Source organism: Centruroides vittatus, unplaced genomic scaffold (genome assembly GCF_030686945.1).
Source record: "Centruroides vittatus isolate TY-2023 unplaced genomic scaffold, ASM3068694v2 contig_4, whole genome shotgun sequence".
Lineage (NCBI taxonomy): Eukaryota > Metazoa > Arthropoda > Arachnida > Scorpiones > Buthidae > Centruroides > Centruroides vittatus.
In genome coordinates, this window is record NW_027122214.1 from 1,206,229 (window position 1) to 1,229,861 (window position 23,633).

General features: G+C 27.4%; 2 protein-coding genes and 2 long non-coding RNA genes across 4 annotated transcripts in view; 1 reads left to right on the forward strand and 3 right to left on the reverse strand.

Annotated features, from left to right (window-relative positions):
- LOC136976241 (uncharacterized) overlaps window positions 1-23,633 on the forward strand; it is a 71,683-nt gene that overhangs the window by 17,658 nt on the left and 30,392 nt on the right. The gene's annotated exons all lie outside the window — the stretch shown is intronic.
- Window positions 2,195-2,723, reverse strand: LOC136976328 (neuropeptide-like protein 29). Its single transcript, XM_067271576.1, has 3 exons — window positions 2,694-2,723; window positions 2,367-2,622; window positions 2,195-2,289 (listed from the first exon to the last, which is right to left on the reverse strand). Exons 1-2 carry the CDS (start codon window positions 2,703-2,705, stop codon window positions 2,386-2,388), a joined length of 249 nt encoding a protein of 82 aa, XP_067127677.1. The 5' UTR covers window positions 2,706-2,723; the 3' UTR covers window positions 2,195-2,289; window positions 2,367-2,385.
- LOC136976329 (chorion class A protein L11-like) lies at window positions 11,332-12,473 on the reverse strand. The gene is made up of 4 exons (XM_067271577.1): window positions 12,426-12,473; window positions 12,123-12,349; window positions 11,499-12,043; window positions 11,332-11,396 (listed from the first exon to the last, which is right to left on the reverse strand). Exons 2-3 carry the CDS (start codon window positions 12,132-12,134, stop codon window positions 11,534-11,536), a joined length of 522 nt encoding a protein of 173 aa, XP_067127678.1. The 5' UTR covers window positions 12,135-12,349; window positions 12,426-12,473; the 3' UTR covers window positions 11,332-11,396; window positions 11,499-11,533.
- On the reverse strand, window positions 21,224-23,358 carry LOC136976330 (uncharacterized). Its single transcript, XR_010880919.1, has 3 exons — window positions 23,213-23,358; window positions 22,897-23,130; window positions 21,224-21,452 (listed from the first exon to the last, which is right to left on the reverse strand). It is a non-coding gene; the product is annotated as an uncharacterized lncRNA (long non-coding RNA).

Genomic DNA, 23,633 nt, shown 5'->3' on the forward strand with positions numbered 1-23,633 from the left:
ATTATTAAATCTTTTATGTTAATTAAAACATGCTAATTACTCTTTTCCATTAACTTGTTTTAGCCAGTCTTGAAAATGAAATTTGGCCAAGAATGCAACGAATCAAGCTTACAATAGGAAATATTAAATTACCTTTGTTTTTCTAGGTTTTTTTTTTTTTTTATATTTCCGTTTGACTATGAGTTTGTTGAACGCATTTATTCAGAACCGTACTTCCACTTTCGGGCCTGAGGCGCTAAGCTCTTCTCTTGTAGTCTTCTATAAAGATACGAAAGCCGAAAAGAAGAGAGAAAAGACGGTAGTATCAATTTCTTTCCAGAATATTATATATAACAGAAGGAAAGTGTGGCGATCGGTCAAAGACCCCCATTTTTGGACTTGGGAACCTTGAAACGCCGAGAAATGCAAAAAGCAGGGGCTTTCTTTCTGTATGTATGGGAAACGTTTTTTCCACTTTCCTTGAAGTTTAACAACTGTGTTTTTTGTCGAAAATTTCTGAAATTTTGCAGGGTGGTTTGTGTTTTAGGAGACTGATGCTATTAAGTTTTGGTGGTTAAAGATCGACGAGGTGGAGAGATAAAAAGGGATCGTGTGTCATATTTCGGTTAGGGTCGGATTTAATGACGATTTTACTAGTTATCAGCATTTACAATTTTTTTTTTTTAATAAAACCCATCCCTATCCTCAAAGTTAAGTATTTTGTCATTTTATAATAATTTAAAATATAAAGAGTTTTTTAAAATAAAATATCATGGCGCCATACACGCCGTTTTAAACGTTGCCAGGAAAGTTAAGCAACTCGTTGCTGGATTTTTTCTATTAGATTGTTTTATATATATATATAATATTTAATTATATATTATATATATATTATATATAAATATATTATATTTAATTATTATATATAATATATAATTAAATATTACAATTTATTATATTAATATTTAAATTATTAAATTATTTATTTTATTTGTAATAATTTATATATTATAAATGATTACAAATAAAAAAAAATATATATAGTATATATATATATTTATTTATTTATTAAAGAAAAGAAACGAAAATACAAAACACGGTTTCCTCAAGATAGTACTTCTTTATTGTTTTTTTAATACAACAATAATTATAAAATGTCATTTTACATCATCTTTACATATGATAAAAATGCCGTGAGAAACAAGTGAGGATGCGCTAGGTCCACCATTACTCGAGTGGATAAAATCACTGAACAGTCGCGAGTTCGTGCCTAACAATGGGCTGGCTACGTTGAGTTCTTCGGGTTTTCTTCAAGTGTCTAACACTCAAGTAGGGGCCAATTTCTTATAGAAAGTTCTCCCGAGAAGCTCACGTCTTTGACAGATCGCCGTGTGTTGCATTGTCTTGTTCCATCGATACAGTCCATGGGGACGTGAAAAACAGGAGCTTCGAATCTAGGAATCACCGATCGATAAAGCACAAAACGTTTGATATTTTAATTAGAAATGATGACATAATTTTGTTATTAGTTGCCATAGAAATATAGAAATCTGCACACAATATTACAAAAGGAAATATTTGGTGTAGCTCGTGTCCTGATTTGGCTTACTCATTGTAGTGCGGTTTAATATTTTATTTCATGTAAGTAAGAGAGATCTCAATTTCTTCTGGAACCCGGACCCCAAGTACTATGCACGACCATGTATCATTGCAATTTTTTACGGAATAAAATTCGTGTTTGTTTGCCAAAATTAACTTTATTGGGATCTCTATACACGGAGCCTTAAATATGGAACACGAGGTTCGCGCTTCATACACATGCACTAAATCGGTCTTGAATCCATTATACGAAATCAAATATATGGAGTATGCACATATAAAATTTTTTTTGGAAAACTCAAGAAATTTAAGTTAACGTTTTACTTCAACGGTTTAACTTTATAAGGCGCGAAACCTTGACCCTCATCTGTTTATCTTGAAACAGGTTGTGACGTATTTCAAAATGTTCTTTCGTCAATGCGTTACCTGTTTGACGTCATCAAACTATAAAACTTAATCATAATAATGAAGTAGTTGTATGTTAGATAGTAGTCTGATAAATTATTTTTTTAAAGTTTCATCTAACCTTTCGTTAAAAAATATGGTAAAGTTTTACCTTTTTGACTTTTTGTTTGAGATATATGAAGAATTTTATAAAACAGAATAACTAAAAATATTAAAAGATAGAACAAAGATTTTTATTTATCAATTTAAGAAACATATTACAGGAAAATTTTAAAGAAATTCGTAGAAACAAAGTCAGAGCACGATCTGAAATGGAAAAGATGAAATTTAATAATTTTTTTGGATACTTTACGATAATTTTTAATAAGATTTGATATACTCACGGTCTCTTCATCGGAACCTTTACCAATAATAACCGCCATAACCTTTGTGGTAAGGATATCCTCCCCAATGACCTCCATACAATCCACGTCCATATCCATAACCTCCATACAATCCACGTCCATAGTATCCTAAATGTCCATAACCTCCGTAGAGACCACGGCCATAATATCCTGGATGTCCATAATATCCCGAATAATAATCTCCAATATAAGCAGATGCAGTGATAGCAATAAAAGCAAGCAAGATAAGTGCAATCTACAATCAAGAAGTTTACAAAATATGAATTCTGCAATGTAAAATACTTCTAAGAACACTAAAGAACTTACCACAGTTTTCATCTCTACGGTTTTGTAGGATTTGCAAACTACTGCCATTCGAAGAGGATGTTTGGTTTATATAGGATTTGACAGACCTTGCAACTTATGCATTGAAAAAACTAATTGGCTTGCTAAGAGACAACACACACAACAAATAAGATTAATAAATAAGCTAACGTGATGATTTTTAACAAAAATCGAAAAAATTGAATTAATGAAATAAACCGACCTTGGTACATAAAGTAAACTGGTACAAAGAGCAGAAAAAAACGAGTAAAGTACCACGTTCCGACACGAATTTACTATAACGATGATCAGTTCGAAGAATATTAAAATCTTAAAGAAGATTAATGTTAAAAGTTAAAGAAGATTAATTTTAAATATGATTAATGTGAAAAATTATCCTTTATATGCGATAAACGTAACATAATTTCTTTTAAAAGATGTTTTCAGAGAGTAATTGAGTTGCATATTGCGAATCGTTAAAACATATTTTGATAGATTACAGCAATATACATAAATATAAAATTTTCATTTATGCTGATGATTTTTATTAGTTTCGTCATATATAAATTTGTGTTTCGTTTTTATTTAAAGTTTAAAAAATAAAAAATTTAAATATTTAAATAGTTATAGACTACTGACAGTCATATCAGTAATTAATATACCTGTTTCATATTTTATGGAAAATAGTTTTCATTGCATACTTTTAAAGAGTATTTTTTATATTTTCGATAATTAAAGCTGCGGGGAAAATTGACCTACATACGTACATCAGAGATAATTTATATGTTAAATCTAAGCATAAATACTTTTCTATTCATCATTTTCGTATCCTGCTCCATAAAATACTTTAAAATGAATACAAAAGATGTAAACGTCCATAAATCTGCCTGTCATAAAACATTAAAAAAAATAAAAATAAAAAAATAATCTATTAATATTAAAATTTTTCTTGTATTAATGACATTTGTGACATTATCCTGTGATAAATAAGATTCATAGAATGGATTTTATATCCCAAAAATGTTTTCAGGCATTCCATTAAAGGAAATTTTATTATCGGAGCAAAATATCTTATTGTACTTCTTTAATCTAATATTTTTAAAAATATGTTTTTATTAAACTTTAATGAAAACCATACCATAAAAAAGGAAAGGCAGTTTGTTTCCATTGTTTTCCTTTACACAGTAATCATTTCGATCTCAATGTCTGCACAGGTGTGCTACGGTACAAGGCACGGAAGCTGCCATTTCGTTAGGCTGAAGCAGCAGCGCAGTACTACGACAGAGCAGAAAACCTGCACTCATCGGCTGACAAGTTTACCTTTTTTGCAATAAAAGCCGTTGAAAATGCCAAATTATTTTAATCGAAACGGTACATGTTACAACGTTGTTTCGCATAAAAATATGGCTTATTTTACTACAACAATGAATTTAGAGCAGTGTTTCTCATCCGCCGGTCCGCGATAAGAAAAAAACGGTTTAGAACAAACTTTTCTAAGAGAAGATTATGATCCGTTTGTTAGTTTAAAATATATCAAAAGTGGATTTAACATTGCATAACAGCTTTTCATATGCTCCTTGTATCAGGATTTATGGTGAGGATAACTAATGAGAACATTAAAATAACGAATGATTTAATTTGTAATTAAAACTGTGATATCTATCAAAGAAACAAATATTAATATTGAAAAATAAACTTATTTAGATCACACAAATTGGTATGAATGAGTGAATTATTCAATAAAATACACTAAAAGCAAACTGACAAATATTTATCTTACAATATCGTTAATGAGTTTATGTATCGTATGCCTTTTATTAAAGATATATTTATTATAAAAATATTTTATAACAAATATAGTCGGTTATAATATTTAACCTTGCGTAACTTCGAGTAATATCAGAGGCAATTTAGTTTAAATGCGATATTAGAACACATATTTTCCAGCATCAATCTCATTATGGATGAACAGACCTTTCGAATTTTGGTTCCTTATAAATTCCAAGATTCTCGTAAACCCAGAATACAAAATTCCCGTAATTAACACGAAAAATCCTTATTTTTGATTATTTTTAAATACAGATATATTACCTCATCGTACAAAGAATGTTATACTATTCTAATAAATGTACAGTACATTTAAATTTACATGATTCGTATTTTATTTATCATTGTTTCTAATATAACTTAATGTCTTCAACTTGCTTCCTTTCTCATTAATGAATTTAATTCTTATTATAGAGTTATTAAATTATTTAATTATATTTTTGTCTTCCTGGTTAGTGTTAATTTATAAATTCACCTCATTGGAATTTTAAACAGTAATATTTTTAGTCTGTTGAAATTTTATATTACGTTTTTGTAATCTATTAAAGGAATAACTGGTTTAAAATATGTTTAATTATAGTTTCAGTGTAAGATAAATATAGTTCCTGTAAATATAAATAAATATATTTCCTCTACAAAGAATTTTTGTATAAAAAATAGATTTTAAAATATTTGACGTATCGTGCATATAAATATATTATTAATTTATTAACATTATTAAAACAAAATATAAATTATTTTTTAAATTTGTATACATATCGATTTGCGTTGATTTATTATATATTGTTTAATCGCTATCTACCTAATATAATGTAAATGATATGATTTTAGGCACAATAGTATAATAAGTGGAACACAATAGGCTTGTAGACATCAATGGATGTATACTGGCACAGTATAATGCTTTGCTGCATTTGCCCATCAAAAATAACTCCTCAAATACAGAGTGTAATAAAAATGTGATATAAAATTAATGAAAAAAATTTAAATTTCTGCTCTCTTATATAAGAAAATTCAAAATTTGAAGTGAAATTTTTAAATATACGTCAAAACTCTAAATAACATACAAAAAGAATAATTTTTAATTCTCATTATCTGTTTTTCTTAAATTTTTCGATTAATCATGTACAATTTTTCTACATTTTATATTGAAATTATTATTCTCCAGGTCTATATAACTCATAATTTTTAATTAGCTTAAAAAACAAAGTTATATATGGTATAGATATAGGTATAGATTGTAGAATATAGATAATCAAAAGAGCAAATGACAGTAGCCAAAATACCCAAAGGTGATCTAACTCAAATAATTAAAAATATTTGAATGATTGATTTATTAGGTTACAGCAACGCGACAAGTGGGCGATCTGTTGAGGTGGGATGTCTCCCTGGAGGACTTCTGCGGAAAACTGGATTCTACTTAGATGCTACAAACGTGAAGAAAACCCGGAAAAATCCACGTGCCTGACCAACGGGCTGGGACGAACCCACGACCAACTACCAGTGTTTATCAGTTTTATCCACTCGGCCGCTGGTGGGCCCTTTAAATAATCAATAAGGACTTTTTATTAACACGTGCACGACGAATGTATTGCGAATGGTCCTATAAACCATAATTTACATCTTAAACGTATTGAAGTTCGAACAAATAAATTTTTATTTATTTTTTTGTATCTGTCGATAGGGCCATGTAGCCTTTTCTTGTATTTGCCACTGGTAAACTGATATTGCATTTTTTAAAAACATCTAAAAAATATATTTTTATTATTTATGAACCATATTTATGTTTATTTTTGACACAATATTTATATCTGATCATCAATTATATTCATTTCTTTAACTATAGCGTAAAGTATTGATTTACGTTTCATTCAGATTAATAAGTTACAGAAAATAAATCATTGCGTAAGTACTGTACATCTGTCAAGTGAATAATTAGCGTGAATGATGGCGGTTAACCTGTTTCGTTTTTGTTGTTATTAAATCATATTCACAATAGACATTAACAAATTATTCATTTGTCAACGTGAAAAATAGAAACGATGCGCTTCAAGGCTCAAGACTAGTTAAGCAATACAAATTTAATCTGTTTTCTTGTTTTTATTAAATCGTTTACCTATTTCTAAAATAATTTTTAAATAGATTTTACTAAAAATAGATGTGTATTATTTTATTATGTCTCATCCATTATACAATAACACACATATTACTGTATGAGACAGACCTAAAAATACATAATATGCACTTCGTCTTAGCTCTAAGGAAGCCGCAGTTACAATAAGGTCACTTGAAACGTGTTCAGAGTAAATACTAACAAAGTAGTCTTTATTGGAAATCTTTTCGGCATCCAGGATAGGCGCAACAATTAACCAGGCTTGTGTCCAGAATATTTTAAAAGAGTAGGCGTAGAAACATTTCGTGATGTTATCTTATATAAATTTGCGAATTCATCAGATAGAGCAATATACCACTAAGTGTAGTATAGTTTAGAGGAAAAATTTGGCCGAAAATACATAAAATTAAATTGAAAAACAAAGATCTTGCATTAAAAGAGATCGCTGTAACATTCCCTGTGCTCCCTTTTAAATACCCTTGAAATTGGCCATAGCAAGAACCATTGAAAAAATGACAAGTCTTAATAGTGGGATAATTAAATCTCATTACGATGAGTTAAATATAAAAAAGTAATTGTTTATGATAGCTTTCGTATTGACTCTTTTTGAATCTTCCGATGGTTAAGAACTTAAGAGAGTCATCAGAAGATTTAAGATGATTTAGGAATTTATTATATAATTTGACAGGCAATTAAAATTTATGACATTTAAATTCAATCAATAAATCAATGTTTTATTCATATATTTGTCTTGTATTATGAATTCATGTGCACCGCGGAGATGCCTAATAGAAAATATACAAGAAAAAAGAACAATGGCAAATATTTAAAGTTGAGTAAGTTATTATTACATTAATAATAACTTGTTAATAATAATATTTTAATGCTAACTAATTTAGAAGGATTTTTATTTTAATTTAATAGATTAACAATTTTCGGGATCTTTTATTTAAGGACGAATATTATTCCACATTCCATTAGTATTAAAGCATTGACTTAACACATGCTTATGACTCGATAAGCAAGTAATCTCTGAGCTTTCTGGATAACGCTCAATCTGCTAGAATTTTCATTTATGTTATAATAAGAAGAAAAAGTATGCTGATTTGAGTATTAGATAAAGTTTTAAAGTTTGGATACACGATATCTTGCACATCGAATGATCTAATATGATTGATAACAGATAAAACTTTACATAAATTATATTACTTGATATCTTATCAGTGGCGTACCCAGGGGAGACCAAGGGGGCCTGACACCCTCCAAAGAAAAAAGAAAATTTTCCTAATTAAAATTCATTTTTTATTTATACTGTGTCCTGTTTTTTTTATTTCTATAACAGTATGAATTAGGGACACATAAGGTGGGAATTTTATTGAATTCGCATTAAATAAGATTTTTTATCCGTTCATCTCTGCTCCCCCCAAGATTAAATCCTAAGTGTGCCAATGTATCGTATAGTAACTAGTAAAAAATCAAAATATGTATCTGGTAATTGTCTCTTTAATCCGAAAAAAATGACGGTAGACTGCCTCACAGCTTTACAGGTTCCAAAAAACTCCTTTATTGCCTTTTTACAAATGCATTTCGGATCAGTATTAGGGTTTTTTCTGACCCCTCTTCAGTGCTATAAAACAAAGGTTTTATATTAACAAAACTAACGCGAGCAGAAAAAACAAGAAACACTTTTAAAAAACCGTTTTCTAATACCTTAATATGTATGTTTGAAACAATTTTATGTCTTATAAATAATAATTTCATCAACTGATATAAATTGACATAATTGATAGTTATGAAATACCATTTTTATTAGTATAAAGCTAATATCGTTTTATTCCCATTAAAACTATAAATGTGCTTTGTTTTCCTTAAAAAATTAAATAACATGTATAACATTCTTTTTTACGTGTGAAATGTATAGAGACAGTCTTTAATTAAGTTATTGCAAGAGAAAGTCAAATAACTCGTCGGCATTTTAAGCGCAATATGACCAAAAACCTCATGTAACATGGCGGACGAATTGCATAAGAGAGAATTGGTGCCTCAATGCAAAACTGCTGCTCTAGTTATACTTTTTTATTTTATGATGACATTATATTTTTGAGATTTTTGTTTATAGTATTAACTACACAATTATGCTCAGTAAGACGTAAGGCATCGAATAAATCATAAGGCACTTTCGATGAGTTTATCACTCCTATTATCCGTAATGGAAATGATCAAACATATAGACTAAATGCAAATCATTCTAAAAATTGTCAAAATATGAAAGAATTTAGATACTATTTCTCTTTAAGTACATTTAAATGTTTGTCTTAAAGTTGAATTTAACTTTTACAAAGATAAAATATTTATTCCAGACAAAACTGGTAATTAATATATTGTAGACTATCCGAGTTTAATTAGTTGGTATTTTCGTTACTGTTGGAATGTATGACTGTAAGACATAAATCAATATGCTTGATTTGAAGTAACTTCAGTATGAGGAGATACTAGCGACCTTCAGCTGTGCATCACCTTGTTACATTTGTAAAGTTATTAACACTTTTTGTGTTGCAGATCCTATTTAAAGACTTTGTAAATTACTTGTATGTACTGTATTGTACAATAGCATATTGTATTCTTTCTGTTTTTACCACAATAAAGAAGGATCTTCCTACTACCGAGTTATTGTTTCGTTGTTTTCTGTTAACTCTATACACAGACTCCTCGTTATAGCCACTGTTTACCATTTTTAGTTTTATATGATAATATTTTGAGATGAATTTGGAGTAAAACAATAAATGAATACTAAGAATGTTAATTTAAAGAACTGAAATGATCAACAAGAAATATATTGCCCTAAAAAGAAAGAAAATAATAATAAGTTTAGAAAACAGGCTCATTTATAAGTGAAGGTAATTCATTTCCTTCTGTAAACACGTGCATATAGATAGGCCTTTGCATAGACATTATATAAATTTGTCTATGTCTAAGAGTTTTGTTTAAAAGGCATTTAAATATCATAGATCTATTTATTAATTTTTTTCGAAGAACATTCCTTTTAATATAAAGTTGAATCTATTATTGTAAAACACAACTTAATCTATCGATCTTAAAATATCTTAGGGTTTATTAACAAAAAATAAAAAAAATTATGAATTATAAATGCAACGTAATATCGATTTATGTAAATATAATTACAGAAGTTTGTAAGAAGTAAAAGCACTTTTATTCAAGAGAGGAGGAAAATTTAATAAAAAATATATGCAGAGGCAGAAGTCGAAAATGATATTAAAAATCAATATTTTAACGAGGTTATTCTACAATTATTTATTTTTATGTAACTTAGCTATTTAGCATGAGCGAGATCAAACGAGGAAGGAAGTGTTTAGACTGACCCACTTACACCTTTTACCTTCAGGCTGTACGAATTAGATTCCACACATTGATAATAGTTTTACCAGCTTATTACAAATAGAATATGTATAATTTATTGCCATTGTTAAACAATAACCAACGAAAATTTTACAAACCAAACAGACTAAATTTTTCATCGATACGCATAAACAATTTTATAATTGGCATTCGATTTAAATTTCAAGGCTTTCTATTTATCTATGAACGTGGGCATTCGTTCTTTGTGTATTCCATTTGAATTAGAATAGTAAAATAAATGTTAAACACATAATTTCCTATTATTTGCAGAAGAATTTCGGTTTTCTGGGGTAAAATTTATGCATTCTTATAATTGGGATCGTTTTATAATTCAACCCACGAAGCTAGAAGAATAAATGTGATATGCCATTCTTTAAATAACGAAAATTCTTTTAATATTTTAAAGAGATATTAGAAAAATATTATTATTATTTAAACTTAATTGATCCGAATATTAAATATTTTTGAAAATTAAAAATTACCGAGTAATGCATTAATTGTTTTATAATTAACACAATTTTATACCATTATTAATAAATCTATTGCAAAATAATATATTTTAACTAATTATTATCAAATTTTTTTGATTCTCAATGAAGAAACGATAAATTTTCGAATATATTTTATTTTTTGGATTTAAATTGGTGTAAATTGATTAAAATTATATTACAAAATTATTTAATATTTATATTTTTTTAAAAATAAAAGTACAGATTATTTTCAAAATCATTTCCTACTTATGGTAATAAAGTGTAAGTGAAAAATAAGAAATATTTGAAATTAATAATTAATATAAAATTAATCTCCGACTTCACCTCTTAAAGATATGTCTTCAATTTAAATTTTAACAAATATTTAATTATTATCTTATGATGCATTAATTATAATTAACAACGCTTATCTTATGATGCATTAATTATAATTAACAACGCATTGTAAAATGAACTCATGATAATTAATGTAGAATTTATAATTTCCATTTTAATTGATCCGGATGCGTGTCTCGAATTGTCGTTGAAGGAAACCAGAACTGGAAAATTTCCAGAAGGTGATTCACCAATCAGGTTCATTCTGTTTTATGAATTGTACGGAATTTTAATGATATTTTTCAACAATATATTCGTTGTTTTTATAATTATTTTATAAATTAAATTTAAAGTTCTTTTTTTTTGGATTTCGTGTCTGTTAAATATTAAACATATCGAACAGTTTTTTTAAGGTGGGAAACAAATAATTTATTGAAAAATAACAAATTTTACAAAACTATACATAAAACAAATTGGGGCACATGTACAACAACAAAACGTAGTTTTGGCAGGGGGTTTTTCAGTGAAATGATTACCTTGGTTCTGTAATAGATAAGTAAATCTTAATAACGTGTTATTGTCCATGATTATAGTAAAAAACATTTGTTACCTGTTTAAAATTTTGTAAGAATTAATATTACAGACCTGAGTATTAAGTTACTTGGTTATATTCTTCTTAATTAACCAATAAAGGGTAACTGGCCAACACCAGCTGGAATACCAAAGCCGTGCCCACCAACGAAAGGTATTCCTCCGTGACCTCCGTGTCCAAGACCGTGATGGCCGATACCATGATGACCTATACCAATTCCATGTCCGAGACCGTGATGTCCGATACCATGTCCGAGCCCATGTCCGAGCCCGTGTCCGAGTCCGTGATGACCAATTCCATGTCCGAGTCCGTGATGACCGATACCAATTCCATGACCTAATCCGTGTCCGAGTCCATGATGTAAGACGGCAGGATTCACGGGTTTATGCCCATAGGTTGCGTGACCCAAACCGTGACTCAATAGTCCAACGGGGCGAATGAAGCGATAATCGGGGATGAAACGATAATCGTATCTCGTACTCTTTCCGACTCCACCCTTACCGTGATAGTTGGGATGAAGACTCACCACTTCGTAACTGGGAGTGCCGTGAGTCGCTAAAACGGCGCTAAATACTACCGAAGCGATAACTGTGACTAGCTGGAGATATAAAATGTTTGGATTTATGAATTATTCAATTAATTCGGAATTACGAAACTAAAACTAATGCTGTACTTACTGAGAACTTCATAATGAGAGAACCGTTCGAGTAAAGTTCGTTGAGCGAATATATTTGAATTTATTGGATCACCCGCCTTATATATCACCTTTATAATAATTACAACCATTTTTTTATTTCCTCATAAGAAAGCAATTTTTAATGCAGGTCAATGGGTGGCGGTTTCTTTTCTGCAGTCACCAGGTGTCAGACCGTGACAAATCCCGAAGTGGTGTTTAAGTTCACTTCTTTTGAAGGGAAGTTGATAACATTTAATCGTATTTAAAAAAGGAAAATTTATTCTAATATAAGATCAATCGTCACCTATTTTCTTTGTTTAAAATCATCTCAACCTTTCGACGGTTATGCATCGTGAGATATAATTAATATCGAGAGATATTTCCACTTATTCTTATGAGTTTTTGAAATCTATATAAAGAAAAAGTTCCGTGTAATTATATTTAATATTAGGTAGTATCTAAATTTTGATTTTCTATATTTAGATTTTAAACACATTTGTTATTATGATTATTATTATTAAAATTAATTATTTTAAAAAATGTCATAAAGCTTTAAAACTTCTTAAACTTATTATATTGCTTACTAAAAGACCTAAATTTAATTTCATTGTTATTAATTTAATTGTTTATAACTATTAATGCAATAATTATAGGCCTATATTAAATAACTCAATTTAATGTAGATTAAACTTTCTCGAGACCTTTTTTCACTAATTTCTTGCTGTTTAGACGTCACGTAAATTTTCTGTATTACGTATTACTTTTACTTTTCTTGATTTGACCCGAAAAGCCTATCTTTTCGTATACGGAAGTAAATATTTTATACCAGGAAGTGACGTTGTACTCCTGTTTTTTCCATTGACCTACTACTATCTGTGTCAACTTCCTGATCGATATTTTCTTTTGTTTTCGTTTTATTTTCTATTTATTATTACTAGTTTGAAACTTTTGTTCGACTCTATAACATTGAATTTCCAGTTTTATAACGCTCGAGAGGTCAAAAGTATAGATAAGGATAAAGTGTTACTTTGTGTAAGCAGTAGTAAAGATAAACCTATTATAACTTGTTAGAAATTTTCTATTTGGAAGCTATAAAAATATAACTACAGCATTAAATAGTTTAAATTTAAGAATCTAAACTTAGATCCCATAATAAAATCAACGATTAAATATAGAAAGAAAATAGAACCAGTTTTAATTAGATAATTTTTCAAATAACTAAAAAATATAGAGTTAAATATAATAAAACGACTAAGAAATCTTTAACAAAACTAGATTACTTTTTAAAATACAGTATTATAGAAAAATTATATTTTTCTCTAAATCTTGATTATAATTACAAATAAAATAAGTCAGAAAAATGAAATTTATCATTAATTAAAGAGGATAAAATAAGATTTATCTAGTTAAAGAGTGCAAAAGTCCTAAAAGAAAGTGTAAGCTACTTACTTCACTAGTACAATCACGTCTACATCATTACACTCCTTTCCTACACTGTTTCCTTTTCAAATAAAGATCACTGAGCTCGGTGTCGTTTTTAAACTATAGGCAAGCTCTCACGAATTAAATTTTTCCTCCTTACTCCTTAATATAACATCGAGATAGGTCACCATTGTTTCATTAAAATGTAACACTTGACAACAATACTCTATTAATATAATCAGTAATTATCCGATGGTAGAATATTCTCAACCGTGTAAATAAGGTTATATAAGTAGAAAATGTATATAAATGGGTTTATATACTTTCAAATTAGACCTAAATTCACTTGTAAAAACGTTAAGATATTACGCACGATAGATTAATAAATAGGAAGTAATTATATCGATCAAAGTCACATTTAGATAAAAATGATTTAATTAGAATTGGGTAAACGTTATGAAAGTTTTATTTTTGCATAGAATAATTGAGTTTTTATCATTATAATATATATATTTTTAAAGTATATAGAAAATTATTTAATTTCATTTTATTTTCCAAAATTTTATATGAGAATCTTGGACTCTTTGATCTCCTAACGAAATTTGATTTGAAAGTATTTAAATTAAAAAATATACCCAAGAAATTTTATGTATTTCTCACGAGGTTTTCGAACGTATATAGATAATCACTATACGAATATAGAATATTAAAATAAATACTAAATTTTATAATAAAGAAGTAAATCCTAAAGCAATAAACAGCAACTTTCAACGTTTCTCCCCATATTCTTTAAATAAATTTCGAAATTTAATTATGTTAAAATAAATTTAAATATGTTTAATTTACAAATTTTCATATTATATTTATTTTAAAAAACTTATTAAAATATAGAAAACTCTACAGTTTATTGTCATGTTTGTATTTTCTAAACTGAACAGATTCTAACTTAATTATTAAACTCGCGAATTAGAATATAGTTTAAGAAATTAATTAAAATTTAAGTTAAACCCGTTAAATCAGTTTAATATTAAATGTCGTTAAAGTAATTTTAGTAAAATGCAAGTAAAACAAGATTCCGACTCAAGTCTTTTTTAAAGTAATTTACCGATTTTAAAATAACGTTAATTTTCGTGAAATCTGATTGATCAATTCTCGAAACACTTCAAAAAATAGACTAACGGGAACAAGGAAAACTTTTTTATAATTTTTAAATATAAAATAGTGAAATATTTTTCATTATTTTGTCGAGAAATTTGAGGAAATATTATTTATTTATTTGCGGAAAACTCAACTAATAACTAATATTTATTTATTTATTTTTTCTCGAATTATATTTTTATAGCCTACTTGATAAGTTATTTTCTTATTACTCTTTATTCTTATTACTCTTATTACCCTTTTCTTATTATTATTAGTTTTATTGAATGAAAATTAAACGTAAACTAATTTCTATTTTATTTAAAGAACTATATTAAGTTTATGATCTCTTATTACTGTTAAAAAGTATTAATATTCTGTAATTTTAATATTTTTATTATAAAATATATAAAATTTTTATGTATTTTATTCTATTTTAATTTTATATATGATTTATTTAAAAAGTATTTAAAATAAATATTAAAATATAGGTGTAAAAGTATATACAGTAAAACCTCTGAACAACGGCCACAAACGGAAACATTAATATAAAGAAATTTAAATGACTATTCAATTAAAACAGTGATAATTTAAAAATTTTATATTTATTTAATTTTAGCATTATTCATATTGAATAATGTAACTACGGTAATATAAAAATCAAAGGAAGGTTAGTCAAACACTGCTGCCATCTGTTATGAAAATTCAACATTAAAATTAATAGAAAATAATTAAATAAAATTAAATATTTACTATTAATTTTAGTAATTCAGCTTGTTAATTAAAATATGAATAATTTAATATTTTATTATCTGATTACTTTTGAAATAATTTAATAATAATTCATTACTTTATATGTAAAATATATTTATTTCAGAAAATTTAATTATTTAATTGATAATATCAGAATATCTTTAATAGTGTATTTTAAATATGTTAAAGTCAGAGCTTAACCAATTCAGTTTTAAGCTAATTGGTTAAATGCTTATTTTTTAGAGGATTGGATGAATTGAGAGTGATATACGTAATTGTTTCGTCATAATTGTAAACATAATGAAATGATTTTTGTATAGAGATTCATTATTTTAATATAATAATGTCTGATATTCATAACTACAGCTTCTTAAAAGAAGGGAAATGCAAAAATGTCTAGCGAAAATATAAATATCTACGATAAAATTAGTTTTAATAATATACTTAAGAAAAACAAAACCAAAGTGTTCATTTACAGCGTAGCAAAGATTAAAAATTCCAATTAAAATATTACACGTCATTATCACGAATTTAAACGAAATACAGCAAGTTTGTTATCAATATCCGATGCAAAATCCACAATTTTGGCACTCATTTTTAATAAATTTCTTTATATCAAATTGCTCATTTATTGAAATTAATTTTTTCTACAACTACTACAAAGTTATTTCTTTAAATTTTATTGATATTTTTATATTAGGTTACTTACTCACAAACAGAAATAATTTGTTGAAAAGTATAATTATATAAGATTCTATCTGGTATAATCAATATGCCATAAGTTACTGTTAGAATTATTACATTTTATATATTTACTTTCTCATTTATTTAAATCTGATATAAATAGATAAGTTTTGATAAGGTTAACAAAATTTTAGCATTTTAAACGCCATGAAAATTTTCCGAAAATAATTATTTCGATACAATTGTCAACACGACATTTTTAGGGCTTTTTATTGTGTTAAAACCAACTTAATAATTATAAAATTCATTGTGTTTGTTTGTATTATAGCACCATCTATGGATAAATATTGTAAACTACTTTAGCTTACTTTTAATAAATTTACTTATTTTAATAATTAACTTTTATTATAAATTTATAAAATGTTAATATTAGAACAGCCCTTTTAAAAGAAATTAGTTAACTCTTTTATATTGATAGAATAGACTAAATTAATTTTTCTTTTCTATATGTAAAACTATTTAAAATCTAAATGTTTAAAATTTTAATAAAAACCTTTAATTATTTTTTTGCTTTAAATAATTTTTTAGTAATTTAATTAACAATTCTTAAAACATAGGCAATTTTATATAGTCAGATACATGTTAACGCACAAAACTTTATTACTCCTTTATATAAAACGTTTTAAAATTAGTTATTAGAGTTAAACTTTATATTTTTAAAATGAATTTGGTAACATATATCAGTTAGAATTTAAAAAGTAAAATATATGTATTAATAGGGCATGAGAGAGAGGTGAGACGAGACTGGAACTAGTCACAAATGTGTAGAACCACACCTCCAATAGCTATAAACACTAATAAGACAAATGAAAACAGACTTTATTTTTCATGGCTTATCAAAAGAAACTTTATATTCCTTTCATATTATATTTTTTATATAAAAGATTAAATTTTGTAAGAGCAAAGTTTTAATTATTTGAAAACTAGATTTATTTGTGAAGCCAATTTGTTGTATAATTAGAAAGAATACACGTGATATTTTAGATTAAATAAAAATGACAGTAAAGGTTGTTACACTTATAAAATAAGTTATATTAAGATTTGTTTCTAGGTCGTTCTCTCTGCCTACAATGAGTTTTCTTAGAAACGTATCCGATGAATTCTACTAGATTTATTTTCACAAGATTTTGTTTCAGGTAAAAATAGATAAAATTTATTATTATTTTATATCTATTGAATACAGAAGTTAAAAACTTAATCAGATTGTTTAAAATAAACATTATGCATAATGTAACATGTGTGTTATGTATTTATATATATTAAGTAATTTATCAGTTTTATTATGTATAATATATGTTATCGTACTAACAAAAATTTATATATTTCTTCATAAGTTCATTAATTTGTAAGCAGTTTCGATAGGAATATTTAAATATTGTAAAAGGACAACAATCCCATCAATTTTTCTTACGTTAAAAATAAAAGTTGCACGTCACGAGCAATAGAAGATAAGTCAGTCATTCAATGAATTTTTTTTTTATAAACGAAATTTATTTTATCTCAAAAAGCACATATATACAAATTAAATCTGTAATAAGACAAAATATAAGAAAAAAATGTAAATCGATTAAGAACCACAGCACAGCTGCATATAAAACGATGCATCCGTCCTATAAAATAAACGAAATAATCAATAATCAAATACGATTAATAATAGAATCATATAGAAAGATAAGAGACAAACCTGACGTAAAATTTCTATAAAGCTGTTAGAATATAATTAACAGCCTTTATGTCCTCCACCGAGGAGGCCGAGAGCTCCGAGTCCGAGACCGGGACTAAGTCCTCCTCCGAGGCCATGTCCGAGTCCTCCTCCGAGACCGTGTCCGAGTCCTCCCAAATGACCGAGAGAAGGTACGACAGCCTTTCCGTGTCCTACGTGTTCCAGAGCAGGTACCACTGCCTTACCGAGTCCGAAATGTGCCAAAGTTGGTACGACGGCTTTTCCAACTCCTATGTGTCCAACTGCTGGTACCACGGCTTTACCCACGCCTCCCACGTGTCCTAGACCATGTCCGAGTCCTCCGAGACCTCCGAGTCCTCCGAGACCTCCGAGACCATGTCCCAGTCCTCCTTTTCCTCCGAGACCTCCGAGTCCTCCGAGACCTCCGAGACCATGTCCCAGTCCTCCTTTTCCTCCGAGACCTCCGAGACCATGTCCCAGTCCTCCTCCAAGACCGTGTCCTCCTTTTCCTCCGAGACCGTGTCCGAGTCCTCCAAGTCCTAAACCTCCGAGACCACCGTGTCCTAGACCCCCGCCTACCCCGAGGATGTTGTAAGGATGATGTTTGCTAAAATATCGGTGACTTAACCCTTTATGGCCAAATTTATCGTAATGAGGGATGACATCCTTCTTGTGATCGGTAATGGCTCCTCCCGTACCTACTACTGCTCTAGTGAAAGTAACAGCCAAAAGGCTAACTAACAAGAAAACCTAAAAAAGAAATTTTCAACGTTAGATAAACGTTCTTATCGATCTGTTGTAAATTCACCTATTCTATGACTTACCAGAAGCTTAACCATTGTAAAGTAATTGAAGTTGGATGCGAATTGCTTGCTAGTCGATTGCTTCACCAATGTTTATATAGAAAATTGACCAACTGGTACGGGTCAACTCGATCTATACATAGTAAGCAAACCTGAAAATTTGGTGAAGTAAAAAGTTCATTGGAGGTATACCGCTAGTAAAACGAGCTTTATTTGATACCAGAACTAGGTGGTGGGTAATATTTTTCGAAACACCTATAATTAACATCGTTTCCTGTTTGGGGTTAACGTAGACAGGAAGACAAATTAGCATTAAAAAAAAGTGAAAGCGAAATTAAAAATTAAGATTCTGTAATATAACTCTTCGGCGTGTGATATAATAATTTTAATCGATAAGATTTAGGTATTAATTATAAAACAGATTTTTAAAAAAATGATCGGTATCAGAATCAAATAGTAGTTTGAAAAGCCTGATTTTTCTAAATATTATTATTTTTCTTTTTATTATCTATAACATAAATGGGACAATTTATTTTTCTTTATTTTTTACGAATAAATAAACAGCTATGTTGAAAGTTTTTGCTTAAATTTAACCACTTTAACAACCTATTAACATTAATTTTCCACAGCCAAAACTGTATCTAATGATATCTTCCCAATAATTATACACATAAAACAGTAAAAACAGCTACTATTTATTATTAATATATATTAAACATTATTCGCTTTTGATAAAAATTATATAGAGTACGTTAATTTAATTCAAAAATTTTATTCTAGTTATTATTAACCGCGAGAAATGGGATGAAAATCTTAAATTTAATATCAATAAAACTTTAAAACGAGATAAAATAAGTTAAGCGTAAAAAGCTGTCTCCATTCATTCTTGTTTAATAGCATTTAAAAATGAACATCCTGTTATTCCAGTAAATAAAATATCGCTTTATCTTCTAATCAAGATCGTTAGTAAAAGAAAAATCGAGAATTATTCTTGAATTTGATAAAATAAAATGAAAAAAACAATGATAAAAAGTCGATAGTTATCTAATCGAGATATCTCTTTCGGGATATTTATTTATAAAAATTTATTCCTGTCGCATTTTTATTTAGAATAAGCCTATATAAGGTATACATCTATATATAGAATCTTTAGAAGTAATCTATTCATTTGTCTATTTAAAAAATTCTGACACGATAAAATTTATTTATAAGACACCATTCAAAATCAAATTATCTTCAAAGATATACCGAAAAATAATTTATTCTTTAACATTGTTTTAACCTTCATAACAATCGAAGGCAAAGAATTTTAATGAACTTACTTATATCATTTAATTGAAAAATTTTTAAAAATGTAAATTATCTTTTTGCTTTATCCTTGTAAATAAATTTAGAATTAAAAAAAATTAATTAGAATTACAAATTAAATTCGAAAAATTATTTAAAAATAAGCGAAAGTTCTGTAAGCAGTAGCAATACATAAAGATTTTAAGTAGTGTATTAATGTACAGGAACGGTAAAATTTTAAATATTATGAATGTTAAACTATTAGTGGTCGAGTTGTCTACTAGAATGGCAAGGTTATTAATACTTTCGTGATATATAAACGTAAAAAGAAACAGCTTATTTTTTAAATTCTATTCATGAAAGCACAAGTTTTATGAGTACTATTCGACACGAATAAAAATTTTAAATTTATGAATTTTATATTTAAAATTTCTTAAAATTTTCTTTGCTAGTTGTTTGATTATAGATTAAGTTTTATATTAAAAAAATTCGTTTTAAAATTCGCCACGATATACACGGAATATATGTAATAGAGAGGTTGAGGCCGAAGTTTTAAACGCGAAAACGTGTACGTCGGACGTTCAGCGCCGCTTTTCTGTAAGCCTAGAAGTTTGACAATGGCGTTTGGAATGTCGAACATGATGTCCACTGACTTTCCAAACGCCATTGTCAAACTTCTAGGCTTACAGGAAAGCGGTGCTGAACGTCCGACGTACACGTTTTCGCGTTTAAAACTTCGGCCTCAACCTCGCTAATATATATAAGTATAACCGACAACGCAAAGCCCGATTTAAGTATATAGAAACATCCAGGCGATTGTTGGATGTTTCTATATATAATATATGCAAATTAAGAATTGTAAATAAACATAAAATATACGGAATATTCTGATTAAAATTTTAAAATAAATGTATACAAGATTGAGGCGAAAATTTAAATTAGATCACACGGTAATTTGTACACGTTACGTTAAAATGTTTTATAATTTTTCACACTTTTAAAGATTTTTATATTATTCTTTTTATATTTTAAATAATTCACATTAAATTAACGATTAGAAAAGAGTTTGCTGGCTTCTAATAAAGTTTATTTGAAAGATATTTAGGTCCATTTATAGTGATAAAAATAATAATAAAGTTATCTATTCGGATTTGATTATTAAATTAAAATTTTTCGAAATAAATATCACATTTCTATCTTAAAATAATAATATTTTAAAACTATTTGTATGCAAAATATGATTTTTTCCCCTGTTTTGAAACTTTTATAAGCCATAATTTATGGATGGTTTATATAACGGCAAAAGTTATTTTAAAATTTTATTAATGATCAAAATTTTTAAACACGCATATAAATTATAAATATATACAAGTTAATTTCAACATCAGAACTTAATTAATCATTTTGTAAACTTATATAAAGTTAATTAATTTAATAATGTTCTTGATACGACGTCTTGAACGATAACTTTGCAAAAGAACGTAAAGTGGATGTGACATTCCTAAAAAATAAAAGAAAAAAATTATTATTATTATTATTATTATTAAATTTATAAATTTATGACAATTAAGTATTACTTGACAATTCAATAATATAATCACAAATTCATAATCATTTAGTAATTTATAAAATCGTATAACTGAATACCAAAACGATGAATTGCAGCAAAGTCAATTCAAAATACTGTAATATTTTATAAATATATTATGAAATTTTGCATTAAACAATACTTTTTAAGTCATTTCAGTATATTTAATAAATGCATTCTTAAAGACCTCGTAAACAATTTACTTTCAAAACAATTTAAAATAACCGGTTATATACGATTACAGTATTTGTTTTTTTTTTTTTTATCTGAAGGTAATACAGTTTCACCTTGTATATATTTTTAACCAGAAATCTGAATATTTATCATCTACAACTTTAAAAAAAATAAATTTTTAATAAAATCTGTAAAGTTTTATCAGTCGAAAAGGCAGTAAACTGTATTTTTAAAAACTTTTTGTGTTTGGTTTATACGAGAAAATGTTGATAACAATTTTTGTTTTGTGAATAAATAGATAAATATACAATAATTAAATTAAATATACATTTTTATAAATTTTAAAATCGCTATAAATCACGTATAAATGAATAAATTATTATTATTATTATTATTATTTTAATATTCTTTGTTTGAAAGTTATTTACGACAACCGTGCACGCAACCCTGAATATATGATAAATATGACTGATTTTCACGCGATATTTAAATACAATATATAAAAATTAAAATAATTTAAATAAATACACGTTTTTATATAACCTAAATAATGCATATAGAGATAAATTAACATTTTAAAGACATTTATTTATTATGTGTATTGAACACGAAATTGTTGTTTATTTAATGAAATAAACATTTCGATATGGAAAGAAAGATATGGAATTATTTAGTTTTTAATTGTATTGTTTGAATTTGTTAAGTTGTTTAGAAAGAACGTTTATTTCTGAAGAGAAGAATTCTTAACGAGAGATTAATGTATTTTATAAAAGCTACGAAAGTTGCTGTTACGAGACTGGACGAACGAGTGTAATAGTCTTTTTTAAACGAGCTATAAAGTTCATTGATTATGCCCTTGACCCGAATACAAAATATTTGCTCGATCGGGCATTGCTTGCGATGACAATGAAAGATAAACTTACCTTTTTTTTTGTATTTAAAAGGTAGTGGTTAGCCGACTTAACTATTAATAATAGACTATTTCAAATAATAATTATTGATCAAAATTTTATATTAAAATAGTGAAAATAGTGAGAAAAATCGCTTTTATTTCATCAAAACAATCCGATTTTAAAAAATAGATAATAAAAAGTTTTGATCGAATTGAAACATAAGCTATCCCTTATCGCATAAAATTAGTTAAGCTGGAGTTTAAAGTTTGTAAATCAGCTATCAAACTCACCACATGGCTTCCTTATCAATAGTGGTGACCGTGTACTCTTCTGTAGTGTCCACGGCTTCTATAATAGCTGCCATGAGGCCTATTACCAGAAGCATGGCTCCGAGTGATAGAACCTCCGTAAAATCCTCTAGATCTATGTCCTCCTCCTCGAGGTCCATGATAGGTATCATAGGCAGGGTGTCCTGCGAATACTTCCAACGCTAGGAAGCAAAATACTAAGAAAATAACTGCAACCTATAAAATGAAACTACATATATTATTATCGGATGCACTCATTCGTAAATTGAACGTAATTTAAACTAGTAATTGAACGTACCTTAAATTTTGACATTTTTCGATACCCATGTTGAAGTCTTGATTTCTTTTATACCGTTTGAATGTTATGAAGTTGTTCTCCTCCGCGATTATGAGATAGGATGCTACAAGGTCGTAGGATAAACAAATCAGATTCCTGGGAATTCAGAACGAGGACGTCTAGAATACAGTAAATGATTTTGCGTATATACCTTGAACAAAAATAAATTTTAAGTTAATTCTATTATGTGTATTATATTATTTGGTTACATTGATTAAATTAATTTTCTAACCATCAAAATTGTTTGAAATTGCATGTAATATCTTTGAATTTTAAAATATTTCTATCTAACAATCATTGGCTAGATAGACTATCAACATACATTCAGTGTAATGACTGGCAATAATTAATTAGTATCGATTTCTCGATAATAATTATTTAA